General features: G+C 40.1%; 1 protein-coding gene across 2 annotated transcripts in view; it reads left to right on the top strand.

Annotated features, from left to right (window-relative positions):
- Positions 1–23,653, top strand: part of LOC137261048 (RNA cytidine acetyltransferase-like) — a 202,082-nt gene extending 178,429 nt beyond the window's left edge. The window contains exons 25-27 of one of the 2 annotated variants that reach the window (XM_067798711.1): positions 12,144–12,298; positions 12,910–12,953; positions 23,268–23,653. In XM_067798711.1, the coding sequence (XP_067654812.1) occupies positions 12,144–12,298; positions 12,910–12,916 (162 nt within the window). In that variant the 3' untranslated portion in view covers positions 12,917–12,953; positions 23,268–23,653. The remainder of the gene's footprint in view (positions 1–12,143; positions 12,299–12,909; positions 12,954–23,267) is intronic. The other variant, XM_067798710.1, reaches the window with a different exon arrangement.
- The last annotated feature ends 215 nt before the right edge of the window (positions 23,654–23,868 follow it).

Genomic DNA, 23,868 nt, shown 5'->3' with positions numbered 1-23,868 from the left:
TAACTTGTGCTGTCTCCATCCTTTTTCGCTCACCTGTCTGTCATGTGAACTGTCAGTATTTTTATAATTTTTTGTCATAAAACTTTATTTTCTTAACAAAATTCTGTGAAAAACCTCAGAGTTGGTGTGATGTTTTGAGCAGTCAGCATTTCATTGAGTATTTGTGTTTATTAATTTTCGAGTTTATTCATTAGCGCCAACTGGGCTAAATTGCAATCTATGACAATACTACTGACAAGATGAGGGAACTGCTGAAATGACAGTGAAGGTGAAATTGCCCTAAATGTCCACTAAATCAAATTTACTTGTGAAGTTAAATATCCAACATGTTGGGCAACACATGCTCGACACCTTGATGGTGTATGTCCTTATACTGACAAGGTCCCATAGATGTTCATTTGGGGGAACAGGTGTAGGGATGTAGAGGGTCAGTGCAATGCCCTCTCGTCAGATCAGCTATTACAGTTTGGGCCCTGTGTGGTCTGGCATATCATCATGGAATTGAAAATTACTGGCGATGATTCTAGCAAGTGGAGGCATGACAGGATGCATAATTTCGTCAGTGTCGCGGACTGGTCAGTAATGCATTAACAAAGACCAGATCTGATACCCTGTCTTGCGAAAGTCTGCCTCACACCTTGACACCTTCATATTGATTATGGTCAATTGCCACTCTGGCATATAGAGCCATCTGTGAATCTTAAGCAAAACTTCTCTTTTCTTGGAATATGGTGCATCAGTGGTGCAAAGCCCATGCCAAACTTTGGCACCCACGGCTAGCCGTAAGGATAAGACCTTTTAAAGGTTGCCTTCTTCTCAGACAGGCATGATAGAGTTGGTATTTAATGGTGGAGTGAAATTTGTTGTCCAGTAAGTGTATGGAAGTCTGTATTGATGGCAGGTGCTGATTTAAACCGTTTGCGTAGGGCTATTATTGTAATGAGATGAACTTGCCATTGATTTTGGTCTACCACGCCCAGGTCTCATTGCAACCCCACCTGTTGGATAGTACTTGCCCTACAGGCGTGAAATTACACTGTGATATATCCAATGCTTAGGCAACTTGACACAATCGCTTGCCTATCATCCCACAATTCTACATTTTGTTTGTTCATTGAGATACTGCTACAGAAGCAGTTTGTAAAGCATATATTCAACTCTGTTGCATTAGTGATTGTGCGTTTTCCAATATGTTTTCAGAGGTTAACTTTATGTGGATCATGTGTTGGTAATGCTTCATATGGAAGCTCATTGTCATTGGATGTTGCACATGCTTACCTGACTTAAATGGAAAAAACCCCAGGAAATTGTAAACAAGTTTATTAACAAAAGTACTTCATGTGTTCAAAGGTTAGTAATTGTCATCCCTCATCAACCTGAACACATGCAAACACTATTCACCCAAGCATCCACACCCACCAAACACAAACGTTCTTACGAGAAAATAATTAACCCATCAAATGAGTGTTTCGGCACAGTACAAATACTAGTATCAAATATTTTGACAGGTCATGTACAGTTAAAGCACTAGTGACTATTCATAATGCAGGTCATAATACAAGTCATACATTTGAATGGGTTTAGGCATTTTTAACACCATTGTCTCAACATAGCATGAGATATTAGTACAAGTCATATGCTTGTGTGAAGAGTTTGTCAGTGTGCATCTTATGCATCACCACAACGTGGAATGAACTATTAATCTACACACAACGATCAGTTGCACAGTCAAAGCAACAACTTCAAAGTATCTTGGTTACATCGCCATGATGTCATTCCAAACAGCTAACGAAGTTCCACTATGTACCACACAGCTGATGATAACGTCTCAATTCTGGCGTCAAACATGACCATATGTAAGCGTGTCATCACCTACCATGCCCTGATGTTCAACATCAACTTCTGAATAAATAGACACTAGTATAGTATCTACAAAATATGGCATAACTGCAAATTGTTAATGTATATAGCTGCAACATCAGCAGCATAATTACATTACCAAAATAAAACACCTGAATCTCTTCCAGATTCAACATAACAATATTTCACTTGTCACTGGTTATCAGAAATGCCTCACAAAGTGAAAATTACATTCAAAACACAAATGTTGAAAAAATACAAAAAAATAACATACACACGGTGCACAATAGCTAAATTATCATCTGCTTAACACTGATCTCTAAGTCACTCCTTAAATACAGAACATCTCATGTTTTCTCTATGCAGCACATGCATCAGCATCCCTCAGATGGTGTGTTTGAGTGAGCCACATTTGGCTGTGTTTGGGCTATCCACTTGTGATGATTATAGCCCTACCCATGATAGAGCTATTTTTGTGACGGTGCAATACTATGGTTACACACCCTTTCACCTCAACATTTGCTGCTTTCAATTCCTAGTTCCCTTATTTGTTGTCAATAGCATATTATTTTTCATCACCTTGACTCATACCATTATGCTTATCTCTTCCATCTATGCGAAAATAGTGGAACATTAGACATCCCTTGAAATTCCCTTCTTGAAGTGGATGTGTACAATCACACTCACCCACAAGTAGACTTCCTTTATCACTTGGCACCCTCACCGATCACATGACTGGCCATGCTTGTCACTCGCTCTTCTATTGCCCTGCAAGACATTGGGAGGCACTTTGGAGTCAATATACAGCATATATATATATTTTGATATTTCAGTCCTTATTCTAAATTCAGCTGTATACAGCTTTTGGTCTGTATTTATTGTCATTATGTCTTAAAATGTCTTAAAATTTATGTAAATTTCATATTGTTGAAACATCATGTTCCTGTTGTAGGTAATTGTTGTCTATGGCTGATCCACATTTGTTATGTCCATCTCAAACTACAGTTTATTTGCTGCTGATAGATGTATGAAGGAAAGATTTAGAAGGTACTCTCAAATCATGTCTAGCAAATCGGCTGACAGTGCTAATACAGCCTAGCTAGTGTAGATCTGTATACAGGATCCACAGATGTGAATTCACCCACAGATGAAGAGGATGGCACGTATGAACGCTCACGTTTGAGTGCTTCACGCACATTCAAGGAACAATTCGCCACATGCACCCTTCTGGATACTATAGATCAATGGTCCAGAATCTCCACCAAAGCACACTTATAAAGCTGCCTTTTAAAATCAGATGATTCCTTCTTCACCACATCAGCTAATTATAAAGTGGAAGAACCCCACTACTGAAGAGGATAAGATGATCTGTTCTGCTACTTACTTTGAAGAAGGTTTAGCATGCCATCGCTGAGCATCTGGTGCATAGACCAGCAGAACTTACTCAGTTAAAGTGTCAAGTATCATGGTTCTTGTGCATTTGGAATGACGAATTCACCAAGTTGTTCCTTAGAGTTACTTGATTGATGCTGTAGATAGAGGGATTGATGAAGGCGTCAAGAATGTTAAGCAAGAATCAAGCAAGATCATGACAAAGTTACCTGCATAAAACAGATGATGTCAACCATGCACAATACAGTAACCTTGATGGGTCTGTCATGAGTATTTTACGACGCTTCATTGAACTCTGTTACTACTGTTAACCAGTGCCAATGTTAAGGAAGTGTGGGAACTGCTTCACAACATCTGTATAAGATGACCACTGTATTATCTTCTGTAAGGTTTAGTGAGTTGAAGAATGCAGACACAAGTGTCAGGAGGGCAGTCAGCTTAAGTTGCAAAAGGTTTTGCATCTTTCTACTCCGTCATCTATACATGCGATCACTTACGCAACTCCAGGACAAGTCAAACAGTGAAGTTACAGACAAGGCTGAGTGCTGCCAAGTAAATCACTAACTGCTCAGGATCTTATGAGGATCATGATAAACAACCCTTCCTTTGTAGAAAGATTTCATGTTGATGAGAGTCTGTTCTCAACTTACAGTGTTGACAATTGGAAACAATGTATGAAGATCTTCATGGCATATCGTCAAGATTCTGGTACCAATATCTTCATTACAAATGAAGCGTGTACCTGTTAGTATTACCTCACCTATATGACTGTTTTCATAAATATTCAGGTGCTTGGAGTGTCTATGCAGCAATGAGCATGGCATACACTGAATAGTATCGTACTACCGGAAGATTATTAATGAAGTCAGAGTTGGATCTGACGCAAGTTCTGCATTCCTGGGAATAAGGTTCTTCACAACATGGAATTGTTGGGGCAAAATTCAAGCTATGATAGTGCAAGCACTACTCTCTCCATTACCTCTATGATAGTGACTGTGTTTTCCCGGTCTACTCACCTCAACTTAGGCTATGAGCGGAAGGGGAAGACAACAGTTACGACCGTTACAACGGTTCCAGAATACTCACCTGGACAATTCAGATCGGATAGCCCTACCTGACTAATTCAAACCATATTGTGTTATGGTGGCCACACAGGTCGAATGTTTGCGCAGGAACTGACAGAGCCAGACTACAGCACTTATCTTTACATAGATGCGTCACTAAAGGGATGGAGAGTCTACCGAAATATAGCTGTTGCAGCCTTCTTTACATCAATCTTGGAGATGAAAGCTGTAATCATTGCAGTACAACATTGTTCGAGTGTATTGAGAAACAAACTACTGATAGTCCACACAGACAACTCCACAGTAGTGTTCTACATAAACAAACAAGGATCAACAAGATCACACACTCTGCTATGGCTAACCTTTCAACTGAAAGGCATGTCACATCCAGGAGCAAAGGAGTGACTGAGTGAATTTAGTTTTACGTCGTACTTAGCAATATTCCAGCTATATGGCGACGGTCTGTAAATAATCGAGTCTGGACCAGACAATCCAGTGATCAACAACATGAGCATCGATCTGCACAATGGGGAACCGATGACATGTGTCAACCAAGTCAGCTAGTCTGACCACCCGATCCCGTTAGTCGCCTCTTACGACAAGCATAGTCACCTTTTATGGCAAGCATGGGTTGCTGAAGGCCTATTCTACCCCGGGACCTTCACGGGTCAGGAGCAAAGGATGTCAAGCCAGACACTCTATTGCGTCCTCTACAACCATCTCTAATGGAATGGATGTTACACTTGGAAGCAAAGCATTTGGATCACCGCAAACAGACCCATTTGTGACAAGGTTCAACAGAGAGATACCAACATTCATATCTCCAGTACCGGATACATTTGCTTGAGCAACAAACACTCCAAGCATCTCGTGGGAAGGAGTGAACACTTATGCGTTTCTACCTCCACTTTCACTACTAAGAGTAATCAGAAAAATCATACAAACAAGGATGCTACATGTGACTGTGGTCGCACCTTATTGGCCAGCAAGAGAGTGGTTTCCAGTAGAACAACTAGGAAAACTGTCACTAAAACTGCCAGAGGAATCTTCTTGTCCATCCTCTTACCAAACAAGCTCACGGGAATGCGTCATCGTTCTAACTACACATAATGAGGATATTCTGCAAGAGAGGCAAAGGCTGTCGCCTTGACTCTACACAGATCGACTTGCAAACCGTATTATGACAAGTGGATGCGATTTGAAACATATGCCAAGTTAAAATTCTCTACATCATCAAAGGCCTTACATCCTCAAGTGGCAGAGTATTGATGTCATTTTCGATATACTTGAGGACTCAAAGGTTCCACATTATCAGCTTACCTAGCAGTGCTCAGCTCGGTTATCACCTTGAAAACAGAGATAAGGGTGATGAAAGTGCCAGAATCGCTTGTCCTACTGTCCTTGTTCAAGTTAGAGGACCAGTAGTGAAAGTTTCAAGAACAAGTTTTCAGTTAGTTGTTCATAAAATGTGTAGGAAGCTCATCTATTTGCTGATTTCTTGACATCAACAAAGACATGCCGATTTGTTGTTTTCTGTCAGTTGCTCCTTGGTGTCGGGTGATGGTGTCACAGAGCTCCAGATAAGGGGCGTATTTGCATATTTTATTCAATAAAAATCACATTTACTCAATTAATTACAAACACGGGAGTACAAAAAACTCATAAGAATCAAATAAAACGCAATAGCTCCATAATACCTTGTGTGCTTTACTCAGTGAACTAAATTGGCTAGCCTATGATAATTTGTTGTGGTGCCGAACCTCTATAACAACGTTAGCAAATGTTCAGTGAGGATTTTATATACATATGCTATTATTGCCGTAGTCACTGTCTGGAGTTTACTGTAGTAGTCATGTGACTTCCATGTTGAGTGTTTTAAAATGACTTCCCGCTGTTTGGGAAAGTGGTTTGTACTAAATGGGTTGTTTGTGAGTGTGAAGAGAGCATTGTGGAAGCCGATGGTATATACGGAATCAGATGGGTTGCCCCCTACATTGCTTCCAGGATAGAAAATGGTCTACAGTTGTGTTTTCATCGACTTATAAAATCAAGACTACTTATTACTCATTGCTGACCACAAAGATTTTGCATGAACATAATGATTAAAGGGGCACTGATGCAGAGCAATTTCCGTGGACTGGTGAAAACTTTTGTTATTGTTTTTCTCCCATTAGTACCCGGATGATATCCCAGAATTCGTGACTGGTTCATGACCTCTGCTGCTCAACCCATATGTGCAATTGAAAGTTTAATTATAGACAGATGAACAGAAGTGAAGTCATTTTAACATTGTTACAAATGTATTGTATTATTAAAACAAATGAAATACTTTGAAGGTTAATAATCTGCCAGTGGTAGAAATGGTCACAAATCATTAGGACGGTCAAATAACGATGCCAGTGTACGTCTCTATATTTTGTCTCATGACCCTAGTTAATTTATTGTCATATTTGTATGATTTTGAAAATTAATAAAAGAACACACAGTCTGCTTATACTGATAGTAAATATCTAACATGACTGTAACATTTAAACATTGCATAGACTGCCAATGTGGATCCTATTTCACACACATATGCAATCTAGTGTGTTTTCTGTCATATAGATTCTGCTGAATGCTACACCAAATAAATTAAAACCAAATGCAAATAATGAATTTAAAACAGACTACTACCTTGTTCAGGAATGCATCCATCAATATCCACATAAGAGAACGATATTCCATTCATCTGCAGCTGGTAAATAATCCTGCTCTATGCTGTGTTTCTTACAACTGTCTAATTTGCGAACACATCGTTTCACGTCTTTCACATTCACATTGACATTGGTGAAAACCTGATAAACCTCTCATTTGTCACCCAAGATAGCACACCTGGCAACTAATTGTATGATGTCCGCCATTCTAAGTAATTTAGTTAACCAATAATGTGCAATCAATCAATCAACGCAATGGTGGTTAATTCTTTGGAGGGAGGATGTTGTTTTTACACTCACATTTTACGACAGGATGTAGTTAGTACATCTGCACTCGCTGCCTTTTGACAAATCCGCTGTAGTAGATAGAAGTAATTAATCAATCAGTCTGTTATCGGTTAATCCTTTGATCGATGTTTCTTTGGGTAACTCAGCTGATCACCCCTCTTGCATCACTTACATGCACATATTACATAACATACAATACATTTGCCACTACAGACCTTAATTTATAATGTTGAGAATTTAGTCCAGACGGGAGAAATGCCAAATGGGAACCTTTGTTGAGTAACCTGAGTGGTGTTACCACTAATTATAAATGTTATAAATTCATTAACTGAACATCAAGAGAATGATGACAAATAACATGTGTAGGTTTACACCATCCAACAGCATGGAAGATGTAATCTCTGTGTTTCATGCAGCCTGAAAACACTTATGGGCCGAAAGTGTTTTGAGGATACCAACTGAACTTCGTTACATAAGAAATACATACAGGCATTCGCTGTGTAGTTGAGTAAATAGATGTAATCAGTTTTTTTAAGTAAGAAAGTTTTCAGAGTTCTCTACAAATACTAAAGTCATTGTTTTTAGTTTACAAATTCAAATAAATCAACTGTGTGTTTTTATTATCATAGATAATAAACCAGGGTAGCTACCATAGCTACCAAAATTTACGTATGATATTTGCTATCACAGCTGGGATTTTATCGCCTGCCTGGACAACCAGACAGACACTTCCATATCTTGTCATCATCTACAGTCCTTGGGCCATTGTTTTTAGTTTACAAATTCAAATAAATCAACTGTGTGTTTTTATTATCATAGATAATAAACCAGGGTAGCTACCATAGCTACCAAAATTTAAGTATGATATTTGCTATCACAGCTGGGATTTTATCGCCTGCCTGGACAACCAGACAGACAATTCCATATCTTGTCATTATCTACAGTCCTTGGGCCAGAAGATACAAAGGATTTATCTTTGTGCCCTGTCAGAGCTTTCAAAATATGTCTCCAACAAAGGAAAACAAGGAGACGAAAATTTAAGTGCCTATTCATCCCCTTATCTAATGAGATGCCTATGGATGTATCATGGAATACTCAGTATGGATGAGAGCCACTATACTGAGGGTTGATAAAGCAGCAGGACTTGAACCTCCACAGATGATGATGCCATATGATAAAGGGAGGCTACTCGTGTGTGTGATTTTATGTCCGCTTCAAGAAGGGAACTTCAAGGGGTTTCAAGTGCTCCACTATCATTCACATAGAGGGAGGTGATAAGCATAATAGCATGAGTCAGAATAAGTATAAAATATCAATTTTATTCAGAAAATTATGTAACTATTGTGTGTAAAACAGGTTTTTGAATGTCGTTATCCCTCGAAAGATTTTTGTTTGGAGAAGTTCTTGAATTTCCCTGGATCCAGTCTGTTAAAAAAGGTTTCTATGGGTATGTTATTGTTTTATTAAAGGCAGTGGCTCTGATTGCAGATTTGGGATTCATGGGTCGAATGATAGCGTTCATTGAATTGAAAGATGTACTGTGTATGGAGTATCCAAGAGTAGTATAGGAATAGGGGTTTGGGTCCATCTAGGTGCACCATGCCTCCATATGGCCTTATTAAGCTCCCACAGCCACTAAAAGAAGTTTTGCACAAATCTTAGTAGTCTGGAAGACAGAAAGTGTCAGAACAAATTCCACGGTGGAAATGCACTCCAGTTAACCAGGTGTATGGATATAGAAAAATGCCAGGAACCAAGCTATTGTGCAAAGCCAATGCCAAGATTCTATCTGGTCCTTTGTCTGGAAGAGGAAGTACCAAATATTGCAAGCCCTATATACGTGTTTCCAGGTAGATCCCAAGACACAAATGGTGACAACTTCCAAAATGGTAGAAGTCTTTGAGGCCCTGCTGGAAAAGTGCCCCCACATCTTGCTTTCCAACAGAGAAAGAGATCCTGTAGTAATCAGGACACACCTTCTTCAAATGATACAAGATCCCTTGACAGTTTCTTGAACACTATTTGTTGTGCTTTCGACGTTTCATGGAAGATGGCAAAATAGAAGTAAAAAGAGCTTTGGTATCATGTCCAAAAGGCTACAGCAAAAGCCCTCTAGCACAACCATATTAGGCTGCTGCAGTCCTCTTGCTTGCTCAGGATACAGCTCCAAATGCAACATCGATCGCCTTCCAGTGCAACAGTATTGTCAGCTGCAGAACTGTCAACCCTCTTGTCTGCGAGGGAGATGCCTCCATATCCCATGTCGCCCATCAACCAGAACTTCTTCAATTGTCTGGGGAGGATTGAAGCCCATGCAGATCAAAACATAATTATGTGTTATCGGCTCATGCTGAGGAAATCATGACGATGTTGTTGGCACATATGGAGCAAATTACGACAATATTGTTGGCTCAAGCAGAGCAAACCATGACAATGTTGTTGGCTGATACTGAGCAAACAATGCTGATGTTGGCTCATGCACAACAAACCACAATTATGTTGGGCAACATCTTGTCTTGGATGGAAGACGACAATGACGATTTCCCTATCTATGAAATCCACAGGGAAATACAAAGCATCGAAGAGGAAAAAGATGAAACCAGTCTTGATATCCAGAGAGTTGGGAAGATGATTGAAATGGCACAAAAGTGGACCTACATTTCACTAGCCGCCATGTTCCTCTGGAAGACCTGGCAGTATTGCACACTGGCCAACACACCGGCCTACACATTGGCTGACACACTGGTCGAAAATGTTAAAAGTATTATCAAGCCAGGCAGAAAAGTCATCACTACTCATTTATAAACTACACAACAGAACCGGTGGTCTACCTTTCTCAACAGCCGCTAAGCTCTTTGACAACATGATCTTACATATGCGCAGAAATCAGAGGATTCAGTAACATTTATTGGAAAAAGTTCAAACTTAATATTTCAAGAGGATTTTGTATTTACCTCCCTCAGCTAGGATTGATGCTGTCCTAGGAGATTGCGGAAAATATACGATATATACTAAGTGCTTTTTAGTTATCAAATACTGGACTAAAATATTACAGATGGACAATGAAAGACTCCCTAAATAGAGCTACAAGATGTTCAAAAAACCTTGATGATGTCGGCAGAACTTAATGGGGTACCAATGTTAAAAACATGCTCTTGCAATATGGATTTTGATATGTATGGATTTATCAGAACGTCAGTCATATTGATGGCTTTCTGAGAGTGAGAAGCTCAGCAATCCTATCCTGACACTCTTCAATGAACACTTAACTTTAACTTTATGTTTATTTGCTTTTCAAGTCATCTCTATGGAACATTACCTCCTTCTGTTGATAAACTCATCGTTAGATAAGCCTTATCAAGGTTCCGATGCCTCTGCCACACCCTTATGATTGAGAAAGGATGACATCTCAACACAGAACAAGAGGACCAACTGTGTGCCTACTGTATACGTTTTTGAACTTATGAAATTGAAATGAATACCACTTTTTGCTTGTATGTGGTGCCTATAACCACCTGAGAAGTAAATACCTAAAGCCTAAATATCACTCTAATCCTACATAAAGTAAATTTATTGGATTGATATCCTCTGAATGCAAATGTGAATCTTTCTCCAAATTTGTACATTTTGCATTTAAACAGCATTCTTCACAAACACGATGTCCTCATATCACCCTTTTTTGTATAACATTTTTCATTCACAATGTAATAAGTATTGTCATTAACCTATGTTCTATGAGCCAATGGCCTGAAACCTCAAGAAATAAACCACTTCACTGATCGACAGACTGACTGACTCTCCTAGGACAGCATCATTACTAATTGAGTGAGGTTAATACAAAATCCTCTTGAAATATTAAGTTTGAACTTTTTCCAATAAATGTTACTGAATCATAAGATTTATGTGCATATGTAAGATCATATTGTCAAAGAGCTTAGCGGCTGTTGAGATCGGTAGACCACCGGTTCTGTTGTGTAGTTTATAAATGAGTAGACATGACTTTTCTCCCTGGCACCCCTTCTACATGGAGTAGAGAAACAAGTGTTCTTTATTTTTGGACAACATAGAAGCTATACCTAATTGGTCTCTGGGAACAGCAAGTGGACTTCTTGAGTGTCTTTCTTTTTAGATAGTAGCAGATTTTGCCAAGTCTACACAGAAATGGTCCTCCCAACCATCCTATGGTCTATGGCACAAGTAGAGTTGTGTGGTTGGAAGAGGGTGGGTAGTTCCACTATGGGAGCAAGCAGTTGGTGCATCAGTGGTGTCTGTTCTTGGTTTCCAGACAGTTGTTGGTGAGAACGATACAGAGATTGCCCACTCCAGGCTGAAATTGGTTGGGTGGGTAGATGTAGACAAAATCAACTATTTTGCAACAAATAGAATTTGAGTAAGTATCGAGTAATCTGGTACCACTCAAAGAATCTGTGTCCCGACTGGTCCAGGATTTGTTTCTCTCTTTCAGAAAGCAAGACTTCTCAAACAGGGTCTCGAAGACTTCTGCCATGTTGGAAGTTGTCTTCATTTGTGTCTCGGGGCCTATTCTACCTTGTCTCCTCATATATTGTCCTTGCAATATGGCTGATAGCTTGGTTCCTGGCATTGTTCTATATCCATACACCTGCATATCTCTAATTGGAATGCACTTCTACCAGCTGAATATGTTGGGACACTTTTTGTCTTACGGTCTAGACTTGCACAAAACTCTTTTTTTAATGGCTGTGGGAGCTGAATTGGAAGCTCTTATGCATGGTATACCTATAAGGTCCAAAACCCCTGTTCCCTATAATACTTGCAAGATAATCAAATATCTATGTTATTTCACTATTATTAAATCTGTTCTCAGAAAGAGGCATCAGACAAGGTGAAAGAGAAGCATAAACAAGAGAAGACTATCTTGACTGACCATGACCTTACCCAGTATGCTATCAGAGGATCGGAAGAGGACTGGAAGATGGCTCTGAACAATCACGCAAAGGCTGGTATCATCAGTGTCAAAGGGTTAGTTAGTTTTCACTGCCTACATGGAACCATTTGACTGTTTATTTTGAACAAGATCACTGATTAAAGTGATAAAAAGAGTATTGCTTATCATATTTGAAATGTTTGAAACAGTTTAACTACAAAATAGGGAGATTTCTATACAGAAACAGTTATCTGTATGCAAGAGAATTCACAGTGAAATCAGTCCACAACATGAAATGTTATGCAGTTAAAGACCTGAGAACAAATTCTAAAATATTCGTGGCTGCTTCTCAGCAGTATAAATATTATCTGCTGATGAGTGAATGGTCTGTATTGACTCTGGGTACCTGGTCATGTCAACGGTTATGCTTGGAACATACTTTAAAATTTATGTGCATTATAGGAATGTCCAATGACCCTTTCACTACATATTTTGATGACCAATGACAAACTCACTTGATAAGCATATATGAATTTTCAAATTTTACATATTGATGAATGTACTCATTTTCTGAAAGTTATATCTTATACGTAAAAGTAATATTCGCAAAAAAAAGTCTGTTTACTTCAGTGACTTTTGATAATTGGGGTTGGAGAGGCACAAAGTGTTATTACTAATGTCATGTAAGCATTTTGTTATTTTACAGATGTTAGGACAACAAATTTTCACTATAAAACACAACTAAATGAAGTAAGTATTTAAGTCAAAGTGTTGACATTGATAACAAAAATACTATAGAAATATCACCCCTCTGTCTATAACAAAATGTTTAGCATGTTGATGTCAGCATCAGCTAAATATACAACCCTAACCCTGCACAGCCAGCAGTCATTGTCATAAATTGTTTTCTTTGCCTGTTTGCGAAAAAAGAATGAAATGTGAAAAGTTTCCTCCACTAGCAGACTTCTTACTTTGGAAACACACCTCAGACCACCTGTCTGATATGGTGGTAAATTCAAATCTTGATTTCCAAAAGACAAATATGTTTTCAAAATGCATGTTTTGTAGACTGTATCAATACATTTTGCAGTGGGTCTTCATAACATGCTTATTTATAATAAGGAGGTCAGCTTTGTGTGTTATCTCTTGAAATGTATTCAAATGCCGCTTTGCTTTGCATCGAAAGACATCTTTGACAAGCCAGAATGGCCACACCCCATTTGTTTTTAGGTTTGAACCCAGGCTTTTAACAATTTTGTGGTAAAATTAATTAAGTTTACAAATCAAAATGAATTTCTGTAGATTATTTACAATTGCAATAATGGGTAGAAATAAAAGAAATGGGTAGTGATCTGTGGTGAAAATAACACTCATGTTTATTGAAAAAGCACTTGACACCGCTCCATCCCACAATACAAGCAAATGTCATGAAACAGTGTCTCCATCAGGAGTGGGTGTGGCTCCTAGTGGTTGCCATACACATAGCACAGCATCGTCTCATTGAGTCAACAAGTGTTTTGGGTTTGGGGCATTTGATTCCATTCTCCAACAAATCTTGACTTCCAAATCTCAAAGGTTTAGAGAAGGACCAGCTGCTTGTATTCTCTTCCAGTATTATCCCATACATGCTCAATTGGTTCCATACCCAGGGCCAGAGAGGGCCAGAGTGAGTTCAGCAATTTTGTTCCTTCTCAGGAAGTCCATAGAGACCCATGCTGTGTGAGGATTAGCATTATTCAGCATGAAAACCTGGAGCCGGGCCTGGAATAGTGTTACAACATGGTTTTGAAGAACTTCATTTCTGTAAACTGGGGCAGTCACTCGGTGTTGAAACGTGCAAACATGTGCACAGGTGGTAGCCAAGGCAACTCCCATACCATGACGCTTCCTCCTCCCCAGCGGTCAGTCTTCAGGAAGCAACAGTTGTTGTAAAGCTCATTACGTTGTCTCCATGAAAGGATGTCTCATGTTGAATCTCAGCTCATCAGAAAACAGCACTTGTGGCCATTGTTGACATTGCCAGTGCACCACTGTTTCATCAGTATTAGTCTGACATATCATTTGTCTTGCTCATTGTTGTTGGTTACACAGAGGAGTAACTCAGTTGTGATGATCTTTGGCTGGTGTTGTTATTTGTAGGTGTCCTGAACAAGGCCAATCTTAAACATTTCCAGATGTGAAGATGAATTGCAAAGAATGTGGTGATTGATGTCACATGACATCCAAAGTGTTTGGCCACTGCAGTTGCTGTTGATCACGTCAGCAACATTCAAATAGCGATCCCTCATAGCTGTTGTTTTAGATCTGGCATGTTTTGGGTTTTTTTCAGTGTTCTAATGACTTGCACTTCTTTCTCTTGCTTTGAGGCTGAGTGGAACAAATGAGAACTTTCCATGTAGGCCTCCTTTGTTCATACATCCTTATTCCCCAGGCTGCTCTCCTGAAAGGACAGGTCCCTACTGCATGATGCACATGCAGCTTGAGTGACTACGTCAAAATGATCAACTGTTCTTCTTGTCGCACAACTGTGTGGACGTATTGTGAGAGTTTTCTTTAGTTTTCCTTATAGTTACCATGAGAAATCTAGTGGATAGTTCACCCGATAGGGTACAATTGTGCACAGCATTAATAGCAATTTCTTCCTTGGATCCCCACTCATCTTGTGTGGATTACATTGGCTTGGTGTTCCTAGAGAAGTGTTATCATGCTTCCTTATCTAAGACTCTTGTAGACATTTTCAGAGCTTGTTATACTTCAACTGAGCATGGTCGATCACCTGACAAAAGCCCAGCATTCAACGACCTGTATTCACTGCTCATCATTTGAAGATTCCACAGTTGGAAGGGGATGATTTAGTCAGATGACTACAGTACAGTTTCTTGTACTATTTTGTTGGGTGGAGTACCATATGGGATTCAAATCCACACCTCTATAAAATTGTGTGTTAAGAATTTTTATTGAATTGCTGTGTACAAACATGTTTCCAGCTGACTCATGCAGATGATCGGCATCGTCTAATTGCTGAACCAATTCACCTCTCCAAATGGTTTTGACCAGACTGAGCTGTTTCACCAAAACAATCCCTCACTGAACCAATTCACCTTGGTCAGAACATTTCACCTCACAGAACCGGTTCATCTGATCATTCTAGATCTCTCCATCGGCTTAGATCATTGAAAAGTTTTGATTACTGAACCAATCCAAACCACCGCGCCAATCGAGATCACAGACTGATCCAGATCACATCAATGGTCTGGCACACAATTCTGAATCAGATCCCTTTGCTGAACTGATTTACCAGCCTGAATCACTTCACCATGGTGAACTACTCCCTGGCAAACCATCATTTTGTTTGGCCAACCCAAAATTCCTGAGTTTGCTGATCGTATGAAGTTCATTAATTAATTTACAATTGGAACGTTCCTGGTGATTGACTGACATGTGTCAAAACTACTACATTCAGCACTCCATTAGTACTATCATGATAGTTCGATTAATTGAACATTAATTTCGATAATTTCCAGCATGATCTAGTCATCCTTCATCTCCACAGGCACTTCACCATCAAGCTGCTCACACAAAAAGGGTGGCAGCTGGTAACACTGACCTGGTGATTACATGTTTTCATAGCAATATGCAACACAACAGGTACATAAACCATCATGATCAGCAGGTCTGCTGCAATGGACATCTTCAATTTTATCATCTAATTTATTGACTCATTGTAGTGGCCAGAGTGTGACCTGTTTGAAAAATGTCATACTTTGGGAAGGCCTGAATGCATGCATGTTTCCTCCCTCCATTGTCTCTTACTATCCAAGATAGTTCAAACTTACTTGCGACCAGCAAGATTCATCTACCATTTTAACATCTGCACATAGGTTATCACCTTGATCATTGTATTTAGTTCAAGACACTACTACTGGAACCAAGGTGTCTACTAATCGTGAACTCAAGTATCTGCTTCATTTTGTTCAGACTTGCTGACTAGTCAAGGAAGACCAAACATCTTGCATGGGATTTGCCAGCTGCCCTCTATCACTTGGTATGAGTTACTGCATGATCAGGAGTTCAAACAAATAATGTTCAAACTTTCTTTCTAGTAGCATCGGCTACTGCAGCTCATATTTTGGGAAACGACATTGCAGAGTTTTTCTGGCCATGGTCTTTCTTTCATAGAACCAGTTGCCAGTGTTTACTTGGGGCCAGAAGATGTTGAATATTTTCTCTATGCCTTGTCAGCCTCCCAAGAGGACCACAATCTTTGTAAGAGGCTATTCATCCAGCTGTCTACTACGTTGAAGACAGACGTCTGACGTACAAGTTTGTCCTTTTGGATGGGTGCTTCCATACTGTGGGACTGCCACCCCAACAGCATCCAATCCACATGAGACCTGGGCATTTGCCTCTATAATGGCTTTACACAGCACCTGTTCCCTGATGGTCATCATGGAAACTTGCTTCTCTCACTCGGATACAGTGTTTCCTCACATTATCTGATCGATCACTGACATCCAAGGTCTGCACCAGTTTGGACCCCTTGTGTTGGCCCATCAGTGCAGATGAGTTCAGAGCACATCTGTGCATTCACTCTCATGTACATATGAATAAAATTCTGAATTTTATATCTGATATTTGTTTATGATTCTTCTCATATTAGAACTCTTCCCTCAATTTTATTGGGTTATTGCAATTAGTGTCTATATGTATCTACAATAGCTGGTTCTTGTATTTGCAATGTTGAAGTGTTCGAATTGCTGACTTCTACTCCATGGCACAATCAGGTCATACTAGTGAGACCTTCCTGATTTCCTTGGTGGATTTTGTAGCATTCCAGCTATAAAGTACCTGAGCACATCATTTTGGTCTAACTGTGGTAAGTAGTGGTATCCGTGTTGTTCTAGTACTGAATGTTAAACTTTTTATCTTTCCAAATTCAGTTTCCTTTTCCCCCTTCGTGATGGGGTCTGGGGGCTGTCTTGAAGCAGTTGCAGACCTGATTACTTGTCCTTAGACTTTAGTTACATCGGTGCTCTGATAAATCATGACGAAGTGAGGTGACATGCCTAGTTGCATCCCCTTATGTATGCATAGGTTGTGGCCGAACACCACATCACTCAGGAGCACCCACTGCTTGGGAGTGATTGTGCATAGTAAGTGAAGGGGTTCATTAGAAAAATGAAACATCACTATAGAAGGTACTATTGTAGTCAGATCTGGCCCCCCTTGTTCATTGCTATCTACAGTTGTCATTAGCGTATACAGTGTATACTGACAGTGATTTTTGACTAAGGGTAATCTGTGACCTGCTTTTGAACTATGGGATAAGTGCAAATGTTAAGATAGGAAATGTTTAAAAATTTGGAATTTTTAACAAAAATTTGTATATTGAATATGTATCTTATCTCATGTGATGGATTTCTTTGCGGGTTCAGTATGCAGTGTGAGATGAGGAAGTCATCCGCTTGTCTAATTATCTAGTCATGTTGGATTTATCCCAATTTGTTAGATTACACTGAACTCAAAAATATCTAAATGTGTAGTAGATTCCATATGAAGGCTTGATAGTAAGTAATATATTCCTGACAAACAAATGCCTGATAACACAACACAATGAATTTCTACTGATTCCTCACAGAAACAGTATTAAAAAGTGGGGATATCTCGTTAACATGTCAGCAGGTCATGTTGACCATTTGGACTTGTACCAAATATGAAGGTCCTCCTTTATTGGTGTGTAACTTTAAAAGCACTAAATATTTCTTGAAAACATTTGCCATACAGATCAGACTAGTTGTGAACTGGTCCCTTTGGATGATCATGAATGTGAAAATTATTGAGCTGCATTTTTTTTTATTTTTCCTTATCCTGACTCATGCTTAAGTGCTTACTCTCCTCTTCCTGGCGAAGGTAGTGGAACACCTGAAATCCCTTAAAGTTCCCTTCTAAAAGAAGCGGACATAAAATTCACACTCACCCATGTATTACGCCCTATTCCAGCACATGGTCAGCTGACCACCATGATACTTCACTCTGTCCCTATTGCCCGAAAAAAAGGGTGGCTGGAGGCACCTGGGGTCCCGTATTTCATTCTTTTGGTAATTCTAACTAAATTTGTGTTCTATGCGGTTTCTGACTTGTATGTGTCTATTATCATTATTATATAAATTTGTGATTTTTGTGCCTTTTTCTAACACGTATTTCATCAACTGAATTCAAAATGCAGATGATGAACTTATGGAGCGACGATTGGAAGAGGAAAGACGACTGCACTTATCAACAATGTCAACTGCAATTCAGCGAGAGCATTCATCTAGACCTGCACTCATGTCTGAGGATGAAGAGGAAGTGCACGCACACATGCAGTCCAGAAGATCCAGGTCCCGATCATCGGGTGGCAGCACAGAAAAGGATATACCAATGCCGAGTGAGTGCACTCGCACGAGTCGTTATACTTGGGGGAGTGACGTCACGCGGTGTGCACTCGTGGATGGACTCGTCAACGGAGAGGGTCTCCTTCAGTCATGCCTGTTCATACAAGATGTCATTTGCAGTCACCCTCCCCTTCGGACTTAGATTCACTGCACTCAATTTAGCTGTTTGACGCAGACCCTGCTTCCAACATGAGCTTGATTAGGTCATGTTGAAGAAGAACGAAGACTACAATCTTCAAATATGATGACTGCTGCTCTGAGATCTACCATGACAGCATCGTCACCACTCCGGGACGTCAGACAATGCAGACTTCATTAGCAGCCTCAGTCATCACAGCACACACCTCCATGAGTCAGCCGTGAATGCACTCAACGCAGTCTTTCGACACAGATGCCTTCATGCAACATGAGTTTGGAAGTCATGTTGAAGAAGGACGAAGACTACAATCTTCAACTACGTTGACTGCTGCGCCAAGGGAGCACTTAACTAGATCTGCACTCACTCCAGAGCACCTACATCGAAAAAAGAAAAAAAGGAGGATGAAGAAGGAAGACATGCGTTAATGTTTCTGGCGATAGCTCAGATTTCTGAGAAGTTATCTACAGCATTCAAGTTTCCACAACAACAAGATCATCAGTCCCCGCAGCAATCTCTCAAGATATATGACATTCGGATGGGCTCAATTTAGACTCGCATCTCAAGTTCAGCAATCCGAAGAGTGAATGTTCCTGTCAACTTTCGTCACTAAGAAGAAGGATCAGCAGTTTACGTCTGAACACCTTGTCTCAACTATTGCGGAACAGAATCTACTCCCTTGACAAGATTGCCCAAGACGGAAGAAAAGTCCTGTTGATCTAGTCCATCAACACCTTGACAACGGTCCTTTTCTGGACCATCAAACAACCTAAAAGAATGCTTGATAACTTGATGTAAATAAATAAAATATAGTGCCGTTTTAGCTGTGACCCAAGCAGACAAGTCAGTGTTTACACTAACAAGGTCAAGTTCTCCAGAGTTCAGAGAACAGGAGATAAGAAGTTTAATACCGGAGCGTCCAGGAGGTAAACATTGGAGATCAGGGTCGGAACGTCTGGAGTTTTCCACCCTCAGCTGTTCCCATACAACCATCTCCACTTGGTTAATGTTGTCAATTCGACTGGAAGAAACTGGGAATTCTACACAATGAATACGTCACGAAGATTCTTCGAGATGACTGCAACAGTCCAATGCATACTACACCTCCGATCACAAGAGATGATGGTACGATCTTCGATGGAAAAATTTCGACACATCTACCTGGAAGACAATTTGTCTACATCAGCTTCAAGCAGCGGAAGTTTTCTTCGCATGCTTTACTCATCTAGACACATGATTGCCAAACAGTATGGTTACGGACAAGCCTAAATGCTAGCAAGGGTATGGCCGTTTGAACAATGATTCATGATGATCAGTTATCTGCTACACCAGTGACGTCACATCTACAATCTGATTGGTCCCCAAGAGACAATGCCCTGTAAAGAAAGCCAGTGACGTTACATCTACAATCTTATTGGTCCTTGAGAAACAAAGCCTTGTAAAGAAAGCCAGTGACGTTACATCTACTATCTTATTGGTCCTTGAGAGACAAAGCCTTGTAAAGAAAGCAAGTGACGTTACATATACAATCTGATTGGTCCTTGAGAGACAATGGATAGCCAGCCAGCTATAAACAGACTTCCTTGGAATGTCAACACGTTCAGCATTGATTATCTGAAGACGAAGAATGACGCATCTTCAAGGCATACAAGCTCATCATGGAGAAGTCAACTCAGTCTACAGTTGGATTTCACCATCAGGTTACTAACTCAGCTCAAATGACTTGAGCATCTAACTCCTCAGGATTCATCACTACATTGAGATACATTTCTGTCCGAGGATTGGTGGGTCGAAGTTCAAGCCGATGATTAGAACAAGTTCTACTCTCTCCGTTATCGCTATGTCAGTGGTAATGTCTACTCGATCTGCTCACGTCACTTCAGGATATGACCAGACGAAGACGCCTACTACTATGTTTATGACAGCAGTTCCAGAATGACGGTTTCATGTCTTGACCAGTTTACGATACTAGACAACTTGAAACTACACCCGCTATTTGGAGCTCACTAATCAAATGTCTGCGCAGGAACTTATATGTTACAGTTGGCATTCAACAACCTTCTCTATGTAGACACGTCTCTCCAAGGATGGGGCGCTCATCTAAACAACAACGTTGCAGCAGGAATCTGGAAGACAGATGATCGAACTCTTCCCATCGACCAGTTGGAGATGAAAGTGGTGATTCGTGCTATCCATCACTGGTCGACAACACTGAGAGACAAGCTACTGATGATCCACGTTGACAATTCAACAGTGTTCATGTTTCCACCTTCAGTGCTGTTACCAAAAGTCATCGAGAAAATAAAACAGACTAACTGGCTAACAAGACATTGGTTTCCAACACTCCAGATTAGGAAAATCTTCGAAACACACGAAACAGGCACACAGCAACCCATCTGCGTTCTGACTTCATGTGTGGAATGTATCAAAATCTGTTTAAAACAGAGAGGATAATTGATGAGAGAAGTGAAAGCAGCTACCTTAGCCTCAAGGAAATCCACTTGCACCCTTTATAATGACAAGTGGAAGCGGTTTGAGACATACGCCAAGAGGAAAGGCCTTAGAGCAATGAAGGCAACACATCCGCAGATAGCAGAATATTTATGTCACCTATGACATTCCAGAGGTCTGATAGGCTCTATATTATTTACATAATTGGCAACCCTCAGCTCAGTTGTCACCATGGAAAAGCCGACCAAGCTGTCTTACTTGCCTTTTTACGCTCCTTCAAGTTGGAAGATCAACAACATAGATTTAGAGCTCCAGCATGGGAAATAAACATTGTACTGTAACATCTTGCAAGTGATTCCTAAGAGCCGCTTGGTTGGACCTCATTTGAACTGCTAACTCAGAAGACGCTGTTTTTTACTTGCCTTGGCTACAGCTGCAAGAATGTCAGAAATTCATGCTCTAGACTTCAACTACACGAGCTTTGAAGCAAGTTGTCATCAGACAGCTCATTTGGGTCTACGATGGGATTTTATTGCGGAAAATCAACTGCCAGGTCAACTGGATAGGCAATTCCACATACCGGCACTATATTCAATCCCTAGACCACAGGATACTCACGATTTATCATTATGTCCACTCAGAGCATTGAAGATATGCATCGCAAGTACCAAGTCTAAAAGGCAACGTTTCAAGTGCCTGTTTATCCCTATATCTACTGAGACACTTACGGAAGTATCCCGCAACACTATCTCAGTGTGGATCTGAGCTGTTATATTGAGAGCCTTTAAAACAGCAGGATTGGAACCTCTATGAGCCTCCAACCCACATGAAGTCAGAGCCTTGGCCTCTACACTAGCGCTGCATGGGAATTGCTAGCTGTCAACTATAATGGACGGCTGCTTATGGAAGTCAAATACAGTGTTTGCCAACCACAGACATAGCCATGGAGGACGTCTCTGGCATTCATCAGTTTGGGCCTCTTGTCATTGCTCAGCAACTAACAGTTCCCCAAAAGGCCCTGAGTCCACTCACCCGTTTCATCGTGTGACTTGTGGAAACCAGACGCTCTGTGGAGTATTTTGGTGGAAAGTGCATGCACATGTCTTAAACAGACTAGCATGAGTGATTATGACCCTGTACTCATAATGAACACGAAGAGGGGTCGCAACTAGTCTCGATTGCTATATCTTGACATTTAGTTGCATCAGAAACTAGCAGGACGCAAGTAGTTACTTTTGATGTCATCTCGTGCTTGTCGACAAAGCCTTCTATTGAAGACAAGTTCGAATGGATTTGATTCCCCCCAAAATCTACACTGAATATGAGAACAATAGGACCGAATTATCTTGGTTACAAGTTCCCGTTAAGGGGGGAAATTATTGAACGTAATTTGGAACAGATAGCAGAATCCGGCATGGTCTGACCCACCGCTGTTTCCGTTGGATTCTGTAAGCAATTAAGCATGAGTCAGGATAAGGAAGAATATGTAATTTTCTGAATAGAATTGATATGTTATGCTTATCCTGACTCTTGGCGAAAGCCCTCCCAGCCGCCTGTCACAGACACGCTGAATTCTAGTATTCTCGTCTCTGGCAATTATAGGAGAGAGTGAAGTATCATGGCGGTCAGCTGACCATGTGCTGGGAAGGGAGGTAATACATGGGTGAGTGTGAATTTTATGGCCGCTTCTTTTAGAAGGGACCTTTAAGGGACTTCAGGTGTTCCACTACCTTCGCCAGGAAGAGGAGAGTAAGCACTTAAGCATGAGTCAGGATAAGTATAGAATAACAATTTTTATTTAGAAAATTACATTTCTTCACTGAACTGAAGGGTTTGGATGTAAATGAACCACATCTGGAGTATATGTAGCCAAACTCCATTTACAAATTGTAACATTTAAGGGAGATTGCCTGATGACTCTTATTTTGTAAAGTCAGTATGGTTCAGTATGCATTTTTAATGTAAATTTTTTATTTAATTCTCTATATAATTTTGCAGTCATTTAGGAAGTATATCAGAGTACTAAGTATGTGTGTATTGCAGGAAGCTGGAACAGAAAAGGAAGATGGCAGTATCTCAAACAGAGCAAGAGACGAAGATGAAAAGTGGAAAACGCAGGAAAGTGAAACAGAAGAACTGAGCACTCGTGTAGTCATACGCTCGTAGTTGTTTACATTAACATTTGTGTGATGTAGATCCTCCACCTGTTACTTTGTGTGGTTCACCATATTGATCCACTATTTTGCTTATGTCTGTTTTTTAAAACTGACAAGCAAATGTTTCCAACTATGATTGTTTGGTCCTAAAAAACAAACAGGACAATTCTGAAGGAAGATCCATATGTATTATCCAAACACATGATTGAACATCAACACTGTGAGATTTGTCTATGAGTTAGAACATGAATGAAAGTAAAATGTCAGCTTAGAGGCTGTTGTCATTTGTTCAGAAGAAACAGCATTTGAACTCATTCTCCTCTCAAAGCCAGTGCATGTTGATTGCAGTCATAAAGACAATTTGATACAGTTGTAAGTCGGCAGTCAAGGAGAGTGAATGAGTTTTGTTTTACGCCGCACTCGGCAATATTTCAGCCATATGGTGGCGGTCTGTAAATAATCGAGTTTGGACCACGACAATCCAGTGA

This window comes from Haliotis asinina, chromosome 14, assembly GCF_037392515.1.
Source record: "Haliotis asinina isolate JCU_RB_2024 chromosome 14, JCU_Hal_asi_v2, whole genome shotgun sequence".
Lineage (NCBI taxonomy): Eukaryota > Metazoa > Mollusca > Gastropoda > Lepetellida > Haliotidae > Haliotis > Haliotis asinina.
Note: the sequence above shows the minus strand (reverse complement) of the source record. Positions and strands in the feature narration are given on the sequence as shown.